Source organism: Hermetia illucens, chromosome 6 (assembly GCF_905115235.1).
Source record: "Hermetia illucens chromosome 6, iHerIll2.2.curated.20191125, whole genome shotgun sequence".
Taxonomy (NCBI): domain Eukaryota; kingdom Metazoa; phylum Arthropoda; class Insecta; order Diptera; family Stratiomyidae; genus Hermetia; species Hermetia illucens.
The window spans coordinates 8,016,387-8,038,668 of NC_051854.1; the positions used below are offsets into that span (position 1 = coordinate 8,016,387).

General features: G+C 40.0%; 1 protein-coding gene across 5 annotated transcripts in view; it reads right to left on the reverse strand.

The window, feature by feature from the left end:
* Nucleotides 1-846: 846 nt before the first annotated feature.
* The window catches only part of LOC119660358 (5-aminolevulinate synthase, erythroid-specific, mitochondrial), a 32,588-nt gene continuing 11,152 nt past the window's right edge, over nucleotides 847-22,282 (reverse strand). For 3 of the 5 annotated variants that reach the window (XM_038068865.1, XM_038068864.1, XM_038068862.1), the window contains exons 2-3: nucleotides 1,646-3,073; nucleotides 847-1,529 (exon numbers count right to left, since the gene is read on the reverse strand). In XM_038068865.1, coding sequence (XP_037924793.1) covers nucleotides 1,176-1,529; nucleotides 1,646-3,016 — 1,725 coding nt within the window. In that variant the 5' untranslated portion in view covers nucleotides 3,017-3,073 and the 3' untranslated portion in view covers nucleotides 847-1,175. Of the gene's footprint in view, nucleotides 1,530-1,645; nucleotides 3,074-7,375; nucleotides 7,732-19,921; nucleotides 20,356-22,282 lie in introns of those variants that run through there. The other 2 variants (XM_038068863.1, XM_038068861.1) reach the window with 2 other exon arrangements.

Genomic DNA, 22,282 nt, shown 5'->3' on the forward strand with positions numbered 1-22,282 from the left:
ACAAACGATTTTTCCCGTAAAGGGAGTCATTCAAGTTATCCGGTAGATTATGGGAACATGATACCACTATATCCAGACAGCGAGTCTTCTTAAGTAGGCGATAATGCTAATGCTACAACGCAGTTGAATGCGACGTGCCTCATCCAGCCTCCATAAAATCCAATGGCGGATCCATGCCAATTTTCTGACGAAGAAAGCGTTGTTGACACCTTCAGGCCGCGAAAGAAGCATTCCCGATGTAACCTTCGCGCCGGAATCACTGGTGTCGTTGATTCGGGTGGCTAGTTTTGAAAGATTTTACGTCGTGCAAACGCCTTTGTCCGGATAGCTCAGTGGTTAGAGCACTAGGCTGTCATACGGAAGGTCGCGGTTCAAATCTCACTGGTGGCAGTGGAATTTGTATCGTGATTTGACGTCGGATAACAGTCGACTCAGCTGTGAATGAGTACCTGAGTCAAATCAGGGTAATAATCTCGGGCGAGCGTAATGCTGACCACATTGCCTCCTAGTGTACCGTCACGGTCTTGAATGAAGTGCTCTAACACACTTCAAGGCCCTGATCCAATATGGATTGTTGCGCCAACGATTATTATTATTATTAAACGCCTCTGCTCTCTTCTAGGCATTGGAATTGAGGCGTGCCCTTCTAGGGTGTTTAGGCCTCTGTACCAAAGGAATATTTAAATTCCTGTTACATTTTTGCATATTTTGCGCATCCCCTGATCTTCATTGTGTGCAACTTTCTTTCTAATCAAAACAAACTGTAGTTCGAAGTACTTCTTTCAATGGCAAGTTCTATTGAAAACGATTACAATTCCTGAAAATTCCGAAATAAAAGACGAAATATAATCATGCATGCTCCGAACACCATTTATTAACCAAAAATTTCTGTTATTTGAAGCGTCTCAAACGCTATTGCCACATACAAATAACTGTCACATATTTTGCATTAGGTTACAAGAAATTTTAGATATTTTATCCAAGTGATAGGGAGGCCAGGCCATTTAGAAAACATTTAAAAAAATACAAAGTGTAATAAATTTCAATTGAACTACTCCAATTGGACCAAAAAACACGTGAAACAGTGACAATAATTCATCTACAATTAAAATCTCGGACGGGTCATTACAATAGGCCCAAGAGATTTGCTTCTCTACCAGCGCATCATCTAATACTTATGCCGCTGCTGACACCATTCTCGGGCAATTAGGAATTGCACATGCGATTTTCGAAGTGTAATTGTTGCCACGAACACGAGTTTCATAGAAGTTGAATAGTTCAGGTTGGCTACAGAAAGAGCATTGTTCCGAACATGTTGGCCCGTTCAATGGTAGTTCCAAGCGTTTCCAGACTTTCTTCATGTCACCTACGAGCGTATCGATCATTGGACGTGTATGGAATGGAGTCGGTGCTAAACGAAGTTTTTCTTCACCACGAGCGACCGTTGGATAGTTGATAGCTTGAACGTAGTGGCCATAGTCTTGGATAAGCATGTTCGAGATTTGTGTGCATTTTTGCGGATCGCCAAGCTGGAATTAGAAAATAAAAGTATTTAGAGCTGGCATTGTATCTTCAACTTAGATTCGATAGAAAATCTAGTGGACTATATCAAACGCATAGAATTACTTAGTAGAATTACACTCACCTTAACGGGTATAATATGGCTGGGCGTATGCTCAACCGGGAATCCCTCGCGCTGTAACAAATTCCTTAGATATCTCACATTATCCTGATGGCGCTCCCTCAACTCTCTTCCTTCATCAGAAGCCAAAATATCCACAGCTTTGTACGCTCCGCATAGAACAGTTGGTGGCAGTGAAGTAGTAAAAATGAAACCAGCAGCGTAGGAACGAATTGTATCAATCAACCGAGAAGTTCCCGCGATATATCCACCGATATTGCCAAATGCTTTTCCCAAGGTTCCAGAGATGATGTCCATGTTATGCAGTTGATTATCGCGTTCGCCAACACCCGCTCCATGCTCACCGTACAAACCAACCGCGTGGACCTCATCAACAAACGCCAAGCCGCCAAATTCGTGAGTTATATCGCATAGTTCTTCCAAAGGACATATTGCTCCAGTCATAGAATGAACCGTTTCAAATGCTACGATTTTCGGAACGTTTTTATCGAGTTTCGATAGGAGTTCTCGCAAATGAGCCGGGTCGTTATGACGGAATATATGCTTCGGTACTTGGCTGTTGCGGATTCCTTGAATCATTGAAGCGTGATTTCCGGCATCCGAGAAAATATGGCAGTTTGGTAGCAATTTCGCCAATGTGAATAGCGTCGAATCGTTAGCAACGAAACAGGAAGTGAAGAGCAGAGCTGCCTCTTTCTGATGCAGTTCAGCGAGGCGACCTTCCAAACGTTCGTGGAAAAGCGAATTGCCCGAGATATTACGGGTTCCACCGGCGCCAGCACCGTGCTTCTCTAATGCTTCCCGGACAGCGTTTTTGACTTCCGGGTGACAAGACATGCCCAGATAGTCATTCGAACACCACACCGTTATCGGTTTCTCTCCGCTCGAATACTCGAATGCACGGGGGAATTGACCTTCGCCCGCCAATCGATTAACCTTCTTGAAAACGCGATAGGAATGGTCCTTCTTCTTCTTCATCAATTGATTATGGAAAAATGTCTCATATGGAAATGTAGTTCGGTCCGATGAGATAGGAATGTCTTGAATTTCTTCGCGAACTTCTTTAATCAAAGAAGACGCCTTGGTATCGGCGAGGAAGGGGCATTTCTTATCCACCGGTAGGTTTGAAACCTTCTCCTCTTCGACGGTCGACAACGAGCTAATATTACGAGCTTGTTGAACGGCCGCATCAATTAGATTGTTAGTGGTCGTATTGTCTCCAACATTGACTCCACCAGGGCCACTATTGTTACCTCCCATAGAGGTGACCGTTCGTGCCATAACTGGACATTGAGCTCCATAGGCTTGGAGCAGTGCAGGAGCATAGTTGCGTACAAAATTTGTACTCAGACGACTCAAGAATGGGCAAGGCATCTTCTTAATGCTGCTTACCGCACGTGTCGATGATGATGATAAGGTGGTGAATAGAAACTGAAAAGATGAAAGACAAAGGTTATCGAAATGTCGGTAATTAAAATTATGGAAAATGAATTTTGTCTGAACAAACAAATCATTAAGGTTGAACGGCAACGCATTCATTAAATCTTCGAGGGAATGCGCGACTGCAAACACAAAGCATTATTGAATATTTTTATTTTTTGAATTGTCAACAACTTGCTTATGTTGAATTTAAATAATGGAAATGTAATGACTATTTATTAAACAAGCTATTTTTCGTTGTGTCGTGTGTTCAAGGTACATTTTTTATGCGGATTTACTAAGAACGCATTCTTATCAACTTTTTACGGTTCAATAAGTATTCGAGAAACTTCGGAACAGCTCACGTTGTCGTTTATTGAATATTTATATAATTTTAAGCGCCTTCGTGCGAAATTTTCAGTTTCGTATATCAATCATTTACTAGTTAATTCTAACCAGCTACGTCACAAATGTACAAAAAACAGCTCGACTTATCTATATCCATCACGGATTGGAAAAGAAACGGGCTCGTTCCATGGTATACTATTTGACTCTCGAGAATAGTATAGGAAAAATTTTTTTTAAGACTACGGGTACATCACCTTTGAAAATATCTTATTAAATATTTTCGTCAGAAGAAATGTTTATGAGGGGGTTTGATGAGGCAAAGAGACACCTTAAAAACCGTATTAATTGCCATCAAAGTTAGGGCAATGATATGAACTGAAATGAGAAGGATTTTGGTATGCTATAGATGAGGGTTCAGGACACCCTCAATCAATAGAAAGAAATGATATGCACGTATTCGAAGAAGGCGACGAGACCCCATTTTATAAGGGACTCATCTGAAGTGGTTTTTGCCACGAAGCCTCTTGCACCATGGGAACCGGGATAGCTCTCTGAGAGCATACATTCCATGATAATTCCTGGGGATATGTTCATGAGCTGGTTATTTGCGGTTCGCCCCCAGGTGGGAGTTTCATGGTGGCTACAATTGTGCCCATATCACGCTGCTCTGCGTGCACGCTTTAGCGAGATTGAGAGATATTATCTACCATATGTTGCGATTCGATTAATATTTGGATTTTAAGTCCCGGCACAACGAAAATAACGAATCATAGATACCGTTCACTACTTGAACGCCTATGTCGTACAGATTGCGGATGTTACACTACGCCGGACAGACACAGATTATATGAAATCAGTCCTCTAAATCTGCCCTACATAGAATACAACCCTGATTGGAGGCAAGGTTCCGCGAGAAGAGAGTCTCATTCAAGTTACTATGTCCTGTCAGAAGAGAGGCTACCTCAAGCTCGAAGTTCAGGATAGAACTTCCTCTGGGAACCACACATATGTGGTCCGATGTTTTCCACTTTCGTTTGGTTCCTTTTGACCGAAGCGGCCCTAACCTTACTACCTGATCAGCACTATGGGTATTTACTTGGCTCGATACGACAGTGCGTTACCGTCGTGCAAAATCCACAAATTGTCGCCCTACAATTCCGACCGTTTACGACGTACAACATTCTTCAAACGCTTCAAAACAAACAAGTAATATTATTTACTGACTGTCTGGCCCGGTGGCAGGCATTCGCAGTGTACTACGAGGTGTGGCAGAAAAGTAATGAGATTAACAACATCCATCGGTGATGAATCATGGATTTTCAAACTCGATCCTGAGACTAAAATACAAAGAGAGCAGTGGCACATCACAAGCTTTCTTCGACAGAAGAAAGTTCGAATGAGCAAATCGAAGATCAGAAAATTGTTGTTGTTTTTTGACAGAAGAGGAATCGTCCACAAAGAATTTGTTCCTCCAGGACAAATTGTCAAACAAATTTTTATAAAGACGTCCTTGAAAGGCTCAGAAAAAGAGTTATTCGCGTATGGCCAGTCATTGCAAACAAATAGGCGTTCCATGTCGCACTGTCCTCTCCTTCACAGAATATTTGACTTCCCCAGCCGCCCTATTCCCCTGACCTCAGTCCCTATGGCTTTTTCTTAAATTGAAAAATGTTCTTAAAGGACGTCATTTGGGGACTGTTTTCTAAACATCCAAAAACGTGTAACGAACATACTGAAGGCCATACCAATTGAAGATTTCTAGCGCTGTTACCAAAAATGGGAAAAATGTCTCCATCGATGTGTAACTGCTCAAGGGAACTATTTTGAAGGAAATAACATTGATGCTTGAAAAAAAAAAAAAATAAAAGTTTTGACAACTAAAAAATCAAATTCTTTGGTAATTAAAGAAAACAGTCAATAAAATCTTCAGACAATAAAACATCACAAATGGTGGGAGATCTCGTTTGCCGCGCTCGCAGTCATTAGACTGGGAAAACTGGAGGCAAATTATCTTGGAGGTCAAGGCTCGAATTGGGTTGTTGGGCCATTGATAATGTTATATTTGGGAATTCGTCACAGTTGACAAATTATTCCACCGAAGCTAGAGCCTAGCTTGTCGTCCCTTAGCATACGTGAGCTGCCTGAAAAATTACTGACTTCAATATGAAGACGTATGCTCTGATAGATATTCAGCAATTTCAACAATTGTTTGTATGAGTCGATGTACTTTTGTATTTTGCATTTCACCCCCAGAAAATGAAGACGATTTGGACGTCGTGTAAAGGAACTCTGTGACATTCGAATTCAGGTTGCTGAACATTTGAGAGGGAAAAATCTGTACCCATTACTACAAACGGTGTTAGATGACCATCGAATGAAGGTCAGGGAAATATCCGAGCCATGATCATATTCAAAGCACGTGATTGTCACATTTTCAATGAAGATTTAGACATAAGAAACTTGATCTTACTCCGGACCAAAAACGTGTTTGAATGAACATTTCTAATGCTTTGTTGCTGTAGTTTAGACGCAACAAATCAGAACTTTAGCGCCGATTGATTTCTTTAGATGAAACTTAAATACACTAGTATACTTCAGTAGCACAAAAGCAAATAAAATCAGGGCTGCAAAGGGAGAAACAACCCCAAAGCCGTTCTTTCGATTGAAGTGGTGGCTGTTTTCTGGGATAGCCATGCAATTGTGTTAACCGATTACCTTGAAAAAAGGTTAAAAATCATTGCTTGACAACCAGAAGGCAGAAATTGCCAAGAAACCGCCACATTAAAGAAAATGTCCTGTCCAGACAATGCGCGTTTTCACACCTCAGCGATTGTAACGATGATTGATATAGGAATTATGTTTTAAATTGCTTGACCATCCTTACTCACTTGGACTCGCCCCTACGATCCCTCAGTCAAAAATTGCAATGAGAGAACAGATTTTCTTGAAACGACGAGGCTATTACTATCGTAAGCAACCATTTCGGGGAAAAGGACACCGACTTTTGCTTGAACGGATTAAGGAATGGGGAATAAAAATAACTCTGAAGGAAAAATATTTTTAAGAAAATTCTTTTGGATATTGTCCTTATAGACTTTCTGGGCAGATTCTCCCTCGTCTATTTGGATTGAGTGACCCGTATACCGCAGCCTACTTGGTCTGGTTTTGCCTGTGGCTATATGGTCTCGATATTGCTCATAGATTTCAACATTATATTGGAATCCTATTATATCGATACATTTTGGTTACATTGTTTTTTTTTTTGCTTTAGGAATTGAGTAAATACTTCGGATTGTTTCGGGTTGGATAGCAAATGTACATCATTCAAGGAGAGGAATTGAAATTGAGTAGATTATTGTTTTAGATGCCAGAGCAAGTAGACTCAAGGGAGTCTATTTGCGTGCCTCTAGAACAGGAGGAGTCAGCGATGTATTAAATTGCAGTCAAAATAAAAATCCTAAAAAATCCAAGCAACTGCTCACAAGGGATGAAAAACGATGTATTATTTATCTGAAAAATGAATTAAGGCCTTTTCTGTCATGCATTAACTGCTGACTTTCATTAATAATGGAATATCAAATGCAATTGTGTTCACTAGAAAATTGAATTAGGTTCGATTCAAATGCGTGTGATAGTAGGTGAATTGTATTTTCTTTTACGGAGTAGTCCCGATAGAATTGTTAATCAAACAACTAATTACTCTTTCTATTTGCCTTACAATTCTGATATTCCGAGGGTTCAGTAAGGGGAGTTAAAAATGAAGGTACTGGCGTTCATCGTAATTAAACAAATTATTGTGCAGCGCTCCAACTTTTGTTAATTAATCACTGTTCATTGTACAACAGAAAATCACGGAAATCTATAGATAAATTTAAACAGATGGAATTGAAAGTCGTTCCCATTTTTAAGTACAGAATATGCTATGTAGTTGTAAGAGAACTTCATCAAAATAATACAAGCACTCACTTGGATCATGTCTTTAACAAGGTACAAATTTGCTTTCTGACTTTGGCAAAAAGCTCCAAATTGGTCGTAATATCTTTTTAATTTGTTTGTACTACACTTTTCTCCATAAAAATCGTTTACTGTGCGCGTGAAATTCAATTTACTTAGTGCACGTACTTCACAAAAAGATATTTACTGGTGAATTAACTACACAATTTACAGGTGACACCGATAGTGGTTGATTGAATTTTGCATTGCACACTGTCGCGTTAAAACTGGGACTATATTTTCCATATCCGTAGGACAGAACTAAGTCAAAAGACTAATGCAAAGCAGCCAGTAAATAAGTAAACTAAGTGAATTTATCAAACAATTCCATCGAAAAGGCCAGAATGAATTTCAAATTTGAATTTATATGTATATGTGTTCATGTATACGCGCACCTTAAGATAGAGTTCATGCAGTGTCGCGGGCTGTTTTCGTACTATATAAAAATGGCTATGGGCCAATGCTTAAATTTATAAGTACGGCAAACAGGGATTCGTAGGTATAATAAAAAGTGTATGAGTTTTTTGTTCGAAATTATAAAGGTGTAAACGTGCCAGTTGCTTATTGGTGGGTACACTCTTTGCATTGCAAAATGATAGCAGAAAAGGTGTCCTAGTTTTATGGGGGAGCAATCTATAATTTGGAGGCAAATATGATGTAATGAATGTTGGTTTGTTTTGTTATAAACTCTAGATTTAGAGGACTACATTACATAGAATGAACTTTGCAAATTGCGGTAACCCTAGTTACATTTGGAGCAACCTCCCTTCCCTCCTCCCTTTGGGCCGATGGGATTCTGCTTTAAATTTTCTAACCCTGCAATTTTTGGTCCTTAACTGAAGAATCTCCAGCAATGGGATAAGGATAAGCTCCAGTGTTCGAATCCTAGTTTAAATCAAGGACGGGAGTAAAGTCGCTCGTGTAGATTGAGAGGCTCTTAACCTTCTAAGCCATAATCGACGTAGACCTAGAAAATAGGAGAAATCGTAATGGAAGATGAGTGGGTCATTCGAAGGTCTCGGAATAGCCTTCCAGTTGTGAACAAATGAAACCAAAATCACCTGCAAAAAATTCGAATACAATAAAATAGATATGATGACCTGGCGGAAATATTCGTGCAGAATAAAGCAAATTTGAATTTACAAAGCCTCTCTAGGAAGTAAGCCAAACCTTTAACTGAATTGACGGGGTTAGGTGCAAAACGTCAGCAGATAGTAACTTTGAAATGCCAATATGAAGGAGAGGAGATCATAAAACAGTATATGGGAAAGTCATCAATAGATGAATAATCTTTTTTCTCAAATGGACTAGCACTTATGTCGAAAGGGGTCCTAAATCTAATACGGTTAATGCAACAGATACACTTAGCCCCGTCTGATTTTATATTGTTGCAGACTTGACGACAGTCAAACGTTTAACGTGCTGGACTAAATAGGTTAAAACCAATTATTTTAGAGAGTTTGGTAGAAATTAGCATTATCAACATGTTTTGTGGAAGGAGTTCAACGTAGTAGTGAATCTTCTGAATCGCCAATAATAGGTATGATAAAAAAAGATAGTCTCGCTTTTCCAGATTTCGGGAGGATCTTTCAGTTCTTTCAGCGATTTCCCTAATACGTTTGCCTCCACTAATCGGATTATCTTTTTTTCCGACGTTCTTACTTTCCTTTACTATTATTTTTTGATAAAAAAAATTGTCTCACTTTGAGAATCATTCCTCAGACATGACTACCTATAATTTTTCCTATTTGTGAGAATAAAAGAAACATATAAGGGCCAACCGTAGCCCGTAGGAAGTTAGGGAGTTGGCTACGGTTGGCCCTTATGTGTTTCTTTTAGTCTCACAAATAGGAAAAATTATAGGAAGTCTTGTTTGAAGAATGATTCTCGAAACAAGACAACTTTTTTTATCAAAAAATAAATAGTTCAGGAAACTAAGAACGTCGGAAAAAAGAGATAATCCGATTAGTGGAAGCAAGCGTGTTGGGAAAAGATGGGTAAGAAATAGGAATAAGACAAGTAGTTACAAAACAGTTTTTCTTTTGCGGAGAAATTTTCTTCAACATCATCGTTCAGGGGTTCGTTTTTAAAAGGGAGCATCAAGCGTCAAGCAGTTTTTAATTTTCGTACGAGTACCTTTCAAAATTTCATTAGCTAGGATATGCGGGGCTCTGTTCTTGGCAGTCCCTCGATGGACACAGTTTGTGTTCCGCTGGCGACTGTCAGTAGTGGAATCTACTCGTACTAATTAACAGACACACCGACTTCAGATCGCGAAGGCTTGCGCCATATCAAGGAGATTTGGCCAGCCTCTAATAAGATTCGATCACAAAAAGCTTTTGTGCCAGACGCGTACAAATTCATCAAGATTACGACGGTCTGCACTGATCTATTAGGGACCATGCCGCCAGACTCGGCCTATTCTATAATTTGCATCGCCGAAGTTTCAGGGAGGAGGGAGGGAAACCCTCAGGCAGTTTTTTCGCGATTGCCTAGCTCTAACTGAAGTCAAGCTACGGAGACTAGGTAAACAATTCTTTGGGGACTTCAAGGAGACCTCTAGTTGCAGGCTAAGATAGCCACTATCCTTCGTGAATGCTACGGGCTGGCCCTGGCTGGACTCTGCCCCTTTGCTTTTATCACAGCGCTAATCGGATTACTCGGTGCGGCCGCTGATACCTACCTACCTATCCTTTAAGATAAAAGGAATGAACACTGTCGATTCGTATGAGGGAGTTTTCGAAATCACCACAGGTGAAGTCCATTAAAGGGAGAAAAAGTGAAAAATATGAGAAAAACTTGGCATCTACTTTCGTACTTTAGGGAATAAATACTTGAGAAGCTCAAGGTAATCTTCAAGATGTTGAATTGAACAGATAGAATGTGGGAAAATCGTGAAATTATATTGGACATGACACGACAACAGTGTTTATCCTCCATCTGCCAGTTTCTGCAGTGCAGCTGCAAAATTATTACGTCAATTTCTCAGAATATTTATAAACTGCGTTACAAAGAACAGTCGAAAGAAAGGGTGGGAGGAAGATAACTACAGTTAATGCTTTTATTGCGACTGTTTATCTTCGATGTTTGATATTCTGGTCAGCATCATTCTGTTCATATACACACAATTCGGATCAAAGACTTGCTGCCCCTTCTTTCGAAGTTGGAATTGAGTGCCTCTTACTACGATGCTTAGTAACTTGAGCTCTCTACCATCCACCACTCGCAAATGTCTATCCCTATTCCTAGTGCAGAGTTTCATGAGTCTATCTTTGATAATGCGGACTCCAATGCATCTCTTCTCAAAGGCTGAACTACCTTCAACAACATGGAAGGTATCAAATTTGTGACACGAACGCATGGTCTGGCTAAAATCTGATTTCCCTGCAAAGCGAACAAGTCAACTGAGAGTTCTGGCGCTTGTGAAGTGGGGAGACCAACGCGAAGACTTGGGCTAAACGTGTCTTCTCATAAATCATTTCCTCTGTTCATCCTTGCTTGGAGTATAACAAATAAACAGTGCAGTCAGGGGAGTAGGGGAGCATTATCGTAATGTGATTCCATGAGTGGGTTTCCTACAATTCTGAGTGTTTCCTACAGACTCTCTTTCATTGAAGTTGGGAATATTAGTGGAAAGAAGCTTTGGATTTGATCAAACCGGTCCATTTTTTCATTCGTGACTCCTTCTAGGCATATTTGATCGCAAACAAAAAAGAAACGGTGTTGATGTTTTATACTCCACAGAGTACTGAACAAGAAATTTTAATGCTAAAGGACAACTAATGCTGCGTAAGAAGTGAATAATGGTTAACTTTGCTGGGACTTTAGAACCCTAGCTTCCATCGGCGCTACTTCCACTGCGACAAAAGCGGCAGTATAATGGAACCTTCAACTGAAATATTGTCCCTGACTACCACCAATGGCTAAAAGTAAAGGCTGGCGTCTGGGTATAATCTTCTGCATCGGGTTTAGGTAGCAGCATATCTTTTGTAGAAAAAATCCTTTCAGAAGACCAGTTTCCTATTATACCACGAGCGCTTGCTGAATGCAAGCGTTATTTTCTTGTAGTACTGGAAGTAGCAAGACCATAATTAGCCGATAGATATGTAATTCTCGTTTGGCTTATATAATCTTCAGAATTCGACACGACCGTGTATAGTAGCAGAAGCGAGAACGCCTATCTAAAAAATGTAGTATTCAGATATCGTAGAGATAATTTTTTTTTTTCGTTGGTGCAACAATCCATATCGAATCAGGGCCCTTGAAGTGTGTTAGAGCACTTTATTCAAGACCGTAACAACATTGCATTCGCCCGAGATGATTACCCTGATTTAACTCAGGTACTCATTCACAGCTGGGTCGACTGGTATCCGACATTCAGTCACGGTAACAAATCCCTCTGCCACCAATGAGATTTGAACCGCGACCTTCCGCTACGAAAACTCAGCGCTCTAACCACTTGAGAGAGATAATTACTGCGCGAAACTTATAAGGCAAGGACCAAAGATTGTTTCTATTACCGCCAAAAATCAAACGTTCAACATGGGGTCTACCAATTTTTTTTCAACCATCCATACACATTCTCCCTAGTCTCCACTATGCATTTCCGATTAAGCATCAAAGACAGCACCATTTTCCAAAATGAAATCATTTAATTACTCAAATGATCCAAAATGGACAAAGTCGCAAAAATAAATTGAACACCATTACAGGCACGTAAAAGGATGACGCAAACAATAATCGTAAATAAATATTCGACAAATCACTCAATAGAATGGGTAACGCATTAATTACAATATATTTTCCTCTCTTTGAAGTGTCTTTCGAATTTTTAGTGTCGTTGAAATTGTCTATTGCACGTTTCAAACTTTGCGTGTCACATGCAAATTTATTAAATTTTCATGTAGACCAAGGTGACGGCTTAGATACGTTTGTTTTCTTCTATGCAAAAAGTTGGGAGATAGAAACGAAAAAGACATGACGTGACCTTATATTTTTTACTGAGTCTTTGGCAAATTGATGTATAGTTGATTGACTGGAATTGAGTGTTTGAAAGAGATACGTACAAAGGTCATAATTTGAATTTTGTTTGTTCTAAGAAGCAGGCCTGGGGTGAGAGTATCTTTAGATACTCGTACATAAAATGTTTAAGGGTTCTGCTGGAATATGAAGGTTCAGTAAAATCATATAACTGGGTCACTAAGATGGATTTTTAAAGAGAATACGTGAATGACGGTCCTTCAAATGTTACCCTTCAAGGATATGACAGAGTCATTCATATATAATGTCCATCCCTTGTGTTCCGCTCGAAACGTCTCATAATCTTGCCAGTCCTCATGTATTCCTCGGAGACTTGGGCTCTTAGCAAGAAGAATTGCCGCGTTCGAAAGAAGAATCCTTCAAAGAACTTTTGGCCCCCAACATGAGAATGAACGATTCCGTAACCTACATAACGACAAAATCTATGAGCGATACCATGACCGTTCGGTTGTGGATAAAATCCGGCTCAATAGGTTACGGTGGGCGGGTCACTTAATCCGTATGGTTGAGGGTGATCCAGCCCGGAAAGTTTGTTGTTGCGCCGTTGATGATGATTAATTTCTAGAAGGTTGTTTCACATAGTATTCTCATTGTAATAGTATAGCGCTGTAGCGAAGGTGTCTTCCATTTCAAAAAGCTTCGGAAGAATTTATAATTTGCTCCTTTTACCATCGCAGTGCCGGGGAAAAATTTATCTTAACATAGGATCGGCTTCATAGCATATTGCCGTCTATGGTAGATTTAGAAGTCAACTTTTTTCTAAGACAATTCGACTAAAATTTACTTCGGCGCACAAAACAGATATCCGTACATGTATTGATTAGAAGGCGGATGTAGCAGGATATAGGCAGGGCCGATGAATGGCTCGCGCTTGAAGTACGTGGCGTGGAGTAGCAGCAGTAGCAGGAGTAAGCCAAGGTCCACTGAACCCAATGGGGTCATTTTGGACTCTTTTTGGGACGAAGAACTAGTCTCGCTCCATACCGTTTAGGTTATCTATTGGAGTAAAGGCGTGTGCTTCAAGTTCCAACCGCTTGTGCCATGCGACTTTAAATTCCTAAACCTGCTGTTTTTTTACCAGGTTAACAGGTTGTTACAGCGTGCTTAGATAATGCAACTAAATTGGTGGAAGACAACGCACTATCCAAGTCTTATCTAAACCCTCATTACCTCAGGTAATTCATACGAAATAGCAGGACCACCCACTCAAATTCCCCCATATTAACAGCATCAAAAAGAGAATCGAGTCGAAAAAAAATTGGACCAAATTACTTCACTATTCAACCAGATCAAACTAGATCAAAGCAAATCAGATTATACACTTCAATCATGTAATCATATTCACCTGATCAGAGTAATCAGTCACTTTCTCTTGTACATCATAATCTGTTTGTCGTCAGCTCTTAGTTTACATGAAATCGATTTCAACATTTTACCCATGAGCATCTGGCAAAACAAAAACCAGAAACCTGAACAACATGACTGAAAATCAACAGCAGAGCATGACTTTGCTATTAGTGAGGTCTTTTATTTTTGTCTGATTATGACTATATAAGCCTTACGAATTGCCGGTATCACCCCCAATGATTTGTGCGTTCAGTTATCATTGCCAGAATTAGCAATGTTATTTGTATGATTGTTACCACAGCAGCGGGTGCCTAGTTGTTTAATTTTAGCAATTATGCAAAATTACGCCGTTCAATATTCATATATTCGTAAAGTTGGATATCAAAATCGATCCATTAAAATCAACACGAATGGAGAAATTTGTTCAACGATCTTTTCTGATTATCTAAATATTTACATATTCATATCTCATCTTATGTGGAAAAGGTAAATTCGGTATTTACTCAACTTATTATACATAAATGGATGAAGGAATGATGTTTGCATACTCTAGAAAATAAAGTCACACAAAATTAGTGAGAAATGAAAGTAACAATAAAATAATTCACCTAATTGACATCATAAGACCTTTTATCACTTTTATGGCACTCATTCAAGTGAAAAGAAGTCTTGAACTGGAAAATTGTTTTATTATATTGCATATTTTCGTATTATTTAAAAGTCGTTCTCGCCACCAAACATTCTTAAGAAAGGCATTACGAAATGCCTTGCCTGGATCAGGAGCTAACAAAAAAAATCAGTTGTAAATGGTAGTAGCATTTCCTTGTAGACAAACGAAGTGCCAACTTAACTTCTTATCCGACTCCAAATTCCCCGAAAGTATAAGACTATCGGCCAGTCTTTTTGTAGCAACACAGGACATTAGTTTGCTTTCGTTTCAACCCCTTGAAAGGGCTCTAAAATGACTGTACTCTTTCTCAGTTTACCTAAATTCAGGATTCCATCTGTTTTAATCTGGCGTCCCTGCTGTAGTATTCATTGCTCCTCTAGCCAAACCGATGTCCTCCATCAATGGGATCATTATGTAAACTCCTAGTTTCGCATGATTTCCACAACTGTGACTTTTCTGATTCCAAGTATAGCCCATGGTTCCATAATTGATGTTTGCGATTCTTTTCATTGCAAGTTCATTCGCCCCCTCATTACCATTAATGCTTTTGTTCCCCGCTATCCATTTCAACGTTTTATTTTCCTTTCTTTGGCAGGGGTTTAAGGGTTTGCTGAAATTCTCACACCAGTTTAGTTTTAGTATTGGGGCGATACGATTACTTTAGGAGACATCACCTCCTAATTGTTAAAAATGATATGGATTTTAACACGTTCGTACTTTCCCAATAGATTCTCTTTTACATTTAGGTTTATTGCATACTCGTATACCTCCGTCTGAAAAATAGTGGAGTATTGACCTAGGGGTTATAACATGTCGTGCTTCGGGTTCACCTCATGTATCCTTACCCCAGTCCAGTCCCAAGTATATGATTCCTCAGATGATTATCATTGCAATGATTGCAGTCCTCCCGAATTATCGTGGACTCGATTTTGAAATCGAAGCATCATTTGAGTGACAGTTTGTGATTACATTTATAATTCTTCTATGCTTGCATCCCATAGAGTCCCACATGCCGTTCAACTCAAGCCACAACACTTCACTTTTCGTTTCATCACGAGCCCCAAAAGGTAGCGATTGCAGCAACATTTTAGCTCAAATGTGGGTGTGTTCTTCAAGATATCTGTAATGCAGATTCAGCTGAGTCTTTGAAGCGAGGAAAGTTTTTTGACCGCTTGCCGCTACTCCACGTTTGACCGTCATACAAGTGCTCCATAGGGAACCACGGACTTCTACACGACTTGATATATCCATCTATCTAATATGTGTAATTTCAATCCCCCCTAGGACTCTTTTGTTGCGAAAAGTGACCACTTGTCCTTGTTAATTACACACTCGAAACATTCGTCCCAATATACGAGGGTCACCCGAATATAAACGGGAATTTGGTTAACAAGCGTTGTTGGAGGACCGGAATGCTCTGAATTTTTCCCACGAATTCCTTCTGGATCTCTCTACTCTACTTTGGCACCTACTATCAATATTGTCCCTCTTCAGTCTATATTAGAGCTCTGAGTGAGCAAGTGCTTCATACTCTGTTGCGCAACTGATTATTATAGAAGTTTTGACGTAAGAAGAAGTGAAATTTTCAGAAATTTTAACACGTTTACGGTTGCAACTCGGGGCTAAAACTCTTTCCAAACCACGCGTGTACGAGTGGCACGGAAATGGTTTAAAATCAGAGTCACGATCGGCCCCTTCGAACTTCACTCACTGACGAAAAAATTTGTCCAGTTAAGGAGCATTTGCAGCAAAGCCGGCACCTTACCGTTGACGAAATTGCTTCTTTAGCAGGTCTAAGGAACTGGAGTGTGTATTGCATCATCAGAAAGGAACTTTGATTCCCAAAGATCTCAGTACGATGGGTTCTTCGGCTAATTTCTCCTGATCAAGGAAACGCACGTTTTGGAAATTTGCCTGAAGTTATTGGCACATTACGCTGAAGAAGGAGAATGTTTTATCAGTCAGTGATGGCAACTAAGCCATGAGGCTGCACCAATAAAGGGAAAGACGCAATTAAACTTGAACTTTTTGTGCGCAATTGGTTATCGACCCAGTCTTCAGCTTTTTATGCCGACGGAACCAGGAAATTTTCAAAACGCTGGGGAAAATATGTTTCAGTACATGGAAACTAAATAGAAAAATGAAGAAAGTGTTTTGATCTATCAGAACGATATTCCTCTCTATGTTGTTCATTGCGGTGCCAATCCTCGACACCAGTTGATGTAATGCCAGCTCACAAGATTTTACCGACTGATAAGCATGCTGATTTCATATTGCCTTTGATGAGGATGTCAATTGACGTGGATTTTTGGTCTCTTCATCGCAACGTTCCAACTAATTCAGGCAACATATCGCAGCTTATTGAATATCTGGACTTTGACTCCATTCCTACGCAAGTTCTGATTGCGCCTAGTAGATAGACGCAATGTTCAAAGAACCCTCCGAAATATCTGGGCTTGGTCATGACACTTCAATGGAGGTGCCTTCAAATGCTGGCGAACCTGTCAATTTTGGTCGCTCTTCTGGTTTTAGGATCAGTCCAGATGGTCAGTCAATCGATCCTATTGTAAACGTGCATATTACAAAGGCCATATTCCCCCAGGCCTAATCAGAAGTGTTTTCTCTAGGCCTTGCATAATTTATACCTCGGGACCAGATTTTTTCTTCACGGCCTTGTATGTTGAAGAGATATTAAACCCAACAGCAGCTTTTTTATTCTCATCATCAATGGTGCAACAACCTGCATTAGTTCCCGGTTTTGCGCCCAAGTCAACCAACTCGATGTCTTTCGCAATCGCCTAGTGTCTTGGACTAAGGCAGGGTCTACCATGTCTTCTTTTGCTACGATTGATATTGCCGAGTCGGATCATATTTCACATATACATTACCCGCCCACCGCAGCCTATTAGGCCGGATTTTATCCACAACCAAGGGTTGGAAGATCGTTGTAACCAAGGCCAACATTGGCGTCAAATTTGCCAATGAGGTCACAAGCGGAATGGCAGCAGATACGAAACAGGCTGCATCCAGTCGTGGGAAAAAAAAGAGTGAGGAGAGGGAACATCGAGTGATGAAAAATAGCGGAGGAGAAATTATACGATAGTTGGTAGAGTGAATTTAGCGTAATTGCTCTGCTAAATTGAACTTTTCAGCAAATCTGAACATTAAACAAAATGTGATTCACTCCTACCTAAAAATGAGAAATTCGACGACGTGTTGAGTATGAATAGAAAGTTGCTCTCAGTTCTCTCAGCGACAACGAAACTCGAAAAACAAAACGGTTCTGAATCTTGTCAAACCCCGTTTCTGAAAAATTATTGGAAACTAGACCATGCATTTTGGAATCTACATTAATTCATTATAGCTTTCTAGGACTAAATCATTAGATTTCCTTCATTGACGCAATAGTGACAACGCAAGTATAGAGGACTAGCGGTCAATTCGGCTGAAATTCATACCTCAAGGCTCGTTTTTTAGAGTGGCCGTTTAACTAAATATATCTCCGGTTTTTAGCTACCAAAGCAAAGGAGTACATGGAGTCCTGATAGCACACGAACAATTAAAATTTACAGCCCAAAATAGTACATGTAGGTTGAACCTTTTTCGATTTCTAGAACTTCATCATTTAGAATCTTCTTCAGCCTCTGTCCCATTTACAAGCGGGGTCAGCTCGTCTTGATTTGTTGCGCAATTTTGCTCTGTTAAAGGCTTGATCTGGATACATTCGTGGGACTTTCAAATCACCATCCAGCGTATCACACCATCATTTTTTCGATTGGTCTTTTAGTAGTTTTCCATCGACTTCTATGTTCAGATCACTCTTGGCAAATGAATTCTCGTTAACGCGAATTACGCGACCACACCATCGAAAACGCCTCTCTCGTAATTTTTTCCTGATCGGCGCAACCTCGTATTGATCGCGGAAATCCTCATTTCGGGTGTGATCATCGCATGTTACGTCACTGGTCCAACGTAATACCTTCGTCTGCATTACCGTGAGCCGTCTTTCACTGTCTTTTAGAGTCGGCCAACACCCAGAACCATAGAGGCCAACTGGACGGAATATATTCTGATAAATTTAGGATTTGAGACGTTCGTTGATATCACACACCGATCCCAAAGAACACCAGCTGTGGAATACCATCTCATCCAGGTTGCGCTAATGCCTAAAAAAATTTCATAACGCAGTTCACCATTGACTGATAACATTGATCCGAGATATTTAAATCGCTCAGTTCTGGGCAAGTCACTGCCCTGACAGTCATAGTGCCTGTTTCATAAGGATTGGTCGTCAAAAATTCTGCTTTATTCAGATTTAATCTGAGACGGTTTTGGATAAGCAAATCATTCATTGATGAACACCTTTCGGATCGTGATGGAACAATTTAACCTAGGACACGTGTCCTTCTGGTACTAGGTGCTGTAACAGCGAATATCAGATGCGTTCATGTGGCACACGGTCAAACGTCAATATTTAAGATATTCATTGTTGTTAGCACGAAACAATTTGTCTAGAGCAACTTACTTTCTACACTATCATAAAATTTCGACTGTTCATGTTCATTGCGTGCTGCATTCATTTACGTTGTTTAATACTCATAATCGAGTAGGTCACCCTCATTACATTTTTTATTCAATAATATCTAACGCTATAACAAAGGACTATGCATAGGACAATCACCTCAATGCAATTATTGGAATTCGATAGTAACCCATATAAGTTCCACACAACGAGGGACACACAAGGAAGTCACTGCAGACTATTGACTTTCTCACGTTTCTCAACTGAAGAAAAATTCCCTTGATTGAGTTCCGGCTGTTCATTATAGACTCAGACATTACTTGTAGGAGTGCGAATATTTATTACAATGGTCTCGGATTGCATAGTCGACTTAAGATTCCCCTTGACTTAACACTCCAAGTACGTCAAATGTGCCTGCAGCGCTATACAATGCCTCATACAAGATAAAAGCATATTTAATATTGATCAAAATGAAATATTGCTGTATAAAATTGAGGTCGGTGCCTCAATAATGAATATTCCGACTACTCAGTGGAAGTTTGAATAAGATACTTTCGTTACTGCAACTATACCCGTTTAAATGATCCCCTTCTCCGTTTCACCCGCGAAATACAGAAAGTGCAACGAAAAAAAACAGAAAATGTTTATCGAATTACGAAATCAGTAATTGTATCTAACCGGATTCTTCAAGGTGTTAAGTTTACTTTTTGCTCAGACGTTAATTAGTTGAAGCAGTTCGTAAAGTATCTTTGAGCCAGATTTATTCAGATATGCGGTTCGAACTAGATAATCGGGCCCGAATTTAGCAAATGATAAATTTGGGGGCATTTCGGAAACGACTTCTGCTCTAGGTTCATTGCATCATGCAAATATTCGGGGGCTCAAAATTCGATCATTGAAACTTTTGGAATTCACGAGAAACCGCTACAGAAACACTCACCTTTCTCAAATCTTTCCGCAATGGGAAATCCGCAATGAATAAAAACCCACGGGTATTTTTAACAGACCGGATTATTCGCTTTATAGAAGTTTTGATGAATTCGTTAACTTTACACTGGAGACACTATTGCTGCAGATTCAGTTGCCTGAACACTTTGAACTGGAATTTCAGTATGAACACCTGTCCACAGTCCACCAAACTTTACTGGTCTTACTTAGATATGATTAGAGATTGGAGGGGCCACTGCGACTAACTTGGCTCAGTTACTCTTAGAATTACGATTACAGTGTTATAAGTGAATGTCGGAAAACGAATGTGAGGGGAATTGATAATCTCAAAAAGTAACTTATACTGGAACCGGCATACCAACGCACTTTTATAGTCCGAGTGGCGCAAAATAAAAAAGTCATGAAAACTGATAATACAAATACTACATTTCTTCACAGTCTTTGCCATTGATAACTGTGTCTCAGCAAAAATCTATTTCTTATCACTTGAGAGGCTACTGTTGTGAGTGTAATTCGAGAATATGCTACAAGGATGACTTACTAGTTGTTCTTGATAACCAACAAATTGAACTTAGCCCATTTTTACAACTCATCGTGAGTAGACTTAATTTGTCTAGTATCCCCTATGTCGTGTGGTGATTACATAAGTTTTGTAACTTGCTTGGTAAGACAGGTGTATGTTTTACTGCTTCCAATTGCATGCATATTTTGCATTTTACAATGTTCATGTCTGAAAAAAAATGCACTTTGTAGAGACAAGATTGCGGCCATAACTTTTGTTGGCTCGAAAGGTTCCGATTCAGATTCATTAATGTGTTACTTGCACGCACAGTAAACAGTAAGATATAAAACAGGAACTGCATTTGTATCAACAAGTTGCATTCAATTTATAGAAATCCATTTATATAAATCCAGATGTAGTACACACAATTGCTGAAAATGCTTAGGTGGCGCAAATCATGTCAAAAACGTGCCAACGTTGCTGTTTCTAACCATGCACTCCAACTCTTGACAGCAATTTGACCTCACCTCAGGAAGGTAGATTAGTTCCACTGTATAGTATGGATAGCGATAGAAAGGTTACTCTTGTAAAGTGTGACTTATTTCAAGTTCTTTTATCTCCGATTTATTTGGAGAAGACATACAGGCAGGATGCAATTCGGGCTCTTCATACATGCGAAAGAGGAGTGTAAATTTTTTTTCACAGAATATAGCCATGTGGGATATCAAATCAAATGACAATTGGTGCTTTTCGAAACTGTCCTCATATCGGATCACTGTCAATATCGGGTGAAACGGTAGGAGCTCAAAATAAAGGTGTAAGGGTGTAACAGATCTGATTCTCAGAACCTATCCAACCGAAAAATCAGAAAAAAATCACAGTCGTGTATCTAAACAAAATCTAGGCTCCCTCAAAGTACATTCCGTTCCAGAAAATCCCCTATTTATTTTTGTTATTTGCTGTAGGGTAAACACCTCCCCAACGTCAGAGAGCTAGCCTGGAACCGTTTGTCACATTACTTCGGGCTAGTCCCGCCTCGCGGAGCCTTCAAATCAGGGAATTCCTTTCACCAGCGGGCGGTGAAAAAGGATGGGAACTGTCAGTTCAAGGAACCCCTTGTCGGCCCCTCCACCGGTCAAGCTCTATCCTCTTAGCAACGAGAAGGACCAGAACGTAATGGGCAACACGGCTCCACCTGCCACCACTCCTTAGCATCTCCTCGACAATGTTGTCTGGAGAGAGATCCCCTGACGAATCCCATCCCACCTTCCACAAGAAAAAAAAGTGTGATGAGCGTCGTCCACAACTCCATTGCAAAACACACAATCTGGAGATCGTGCCTTTCTAATCTTAAGACTGAAAACCTCCATGCCCACATAAAAATTGGGTAAGGAACAAGTCAGTCTCACCATGCTTCCGATTCAGCCACGCACTTAAGTTGCCGATGAGCCGCGCTGTCTATCTGCCTCTAGTTTCATTTTGCCCTCCTTGTATATGGCTTGACACCCCTTAGCAAGAAGAGAACGGGGATCACTCCCCCTATCATCATTACGGCCGGTTCAGAGACAATGCGAGGTCAGTCATCTTTCTTCATTTTTTGAATACTCGTATTTCTTCCTTTTTTTACGTACTATTGCTCCAGTTGTAATGCGCCATATGTTTTGTATTCTTCATCAGAAGATGCGGAAAACCTAATAACGTATTATCGCCCAATGATGATTTCTCGAACGAAAGCCATCGAAACCATGGCTTTGTAAGACGAAGTATTGTCTTCATGAAACAGCACCCCAGCTCCCAGTTTGCTCTGCCTTTTTTTCTTGATGGTCTCTCGAAATCTTCTTATTTGATCTC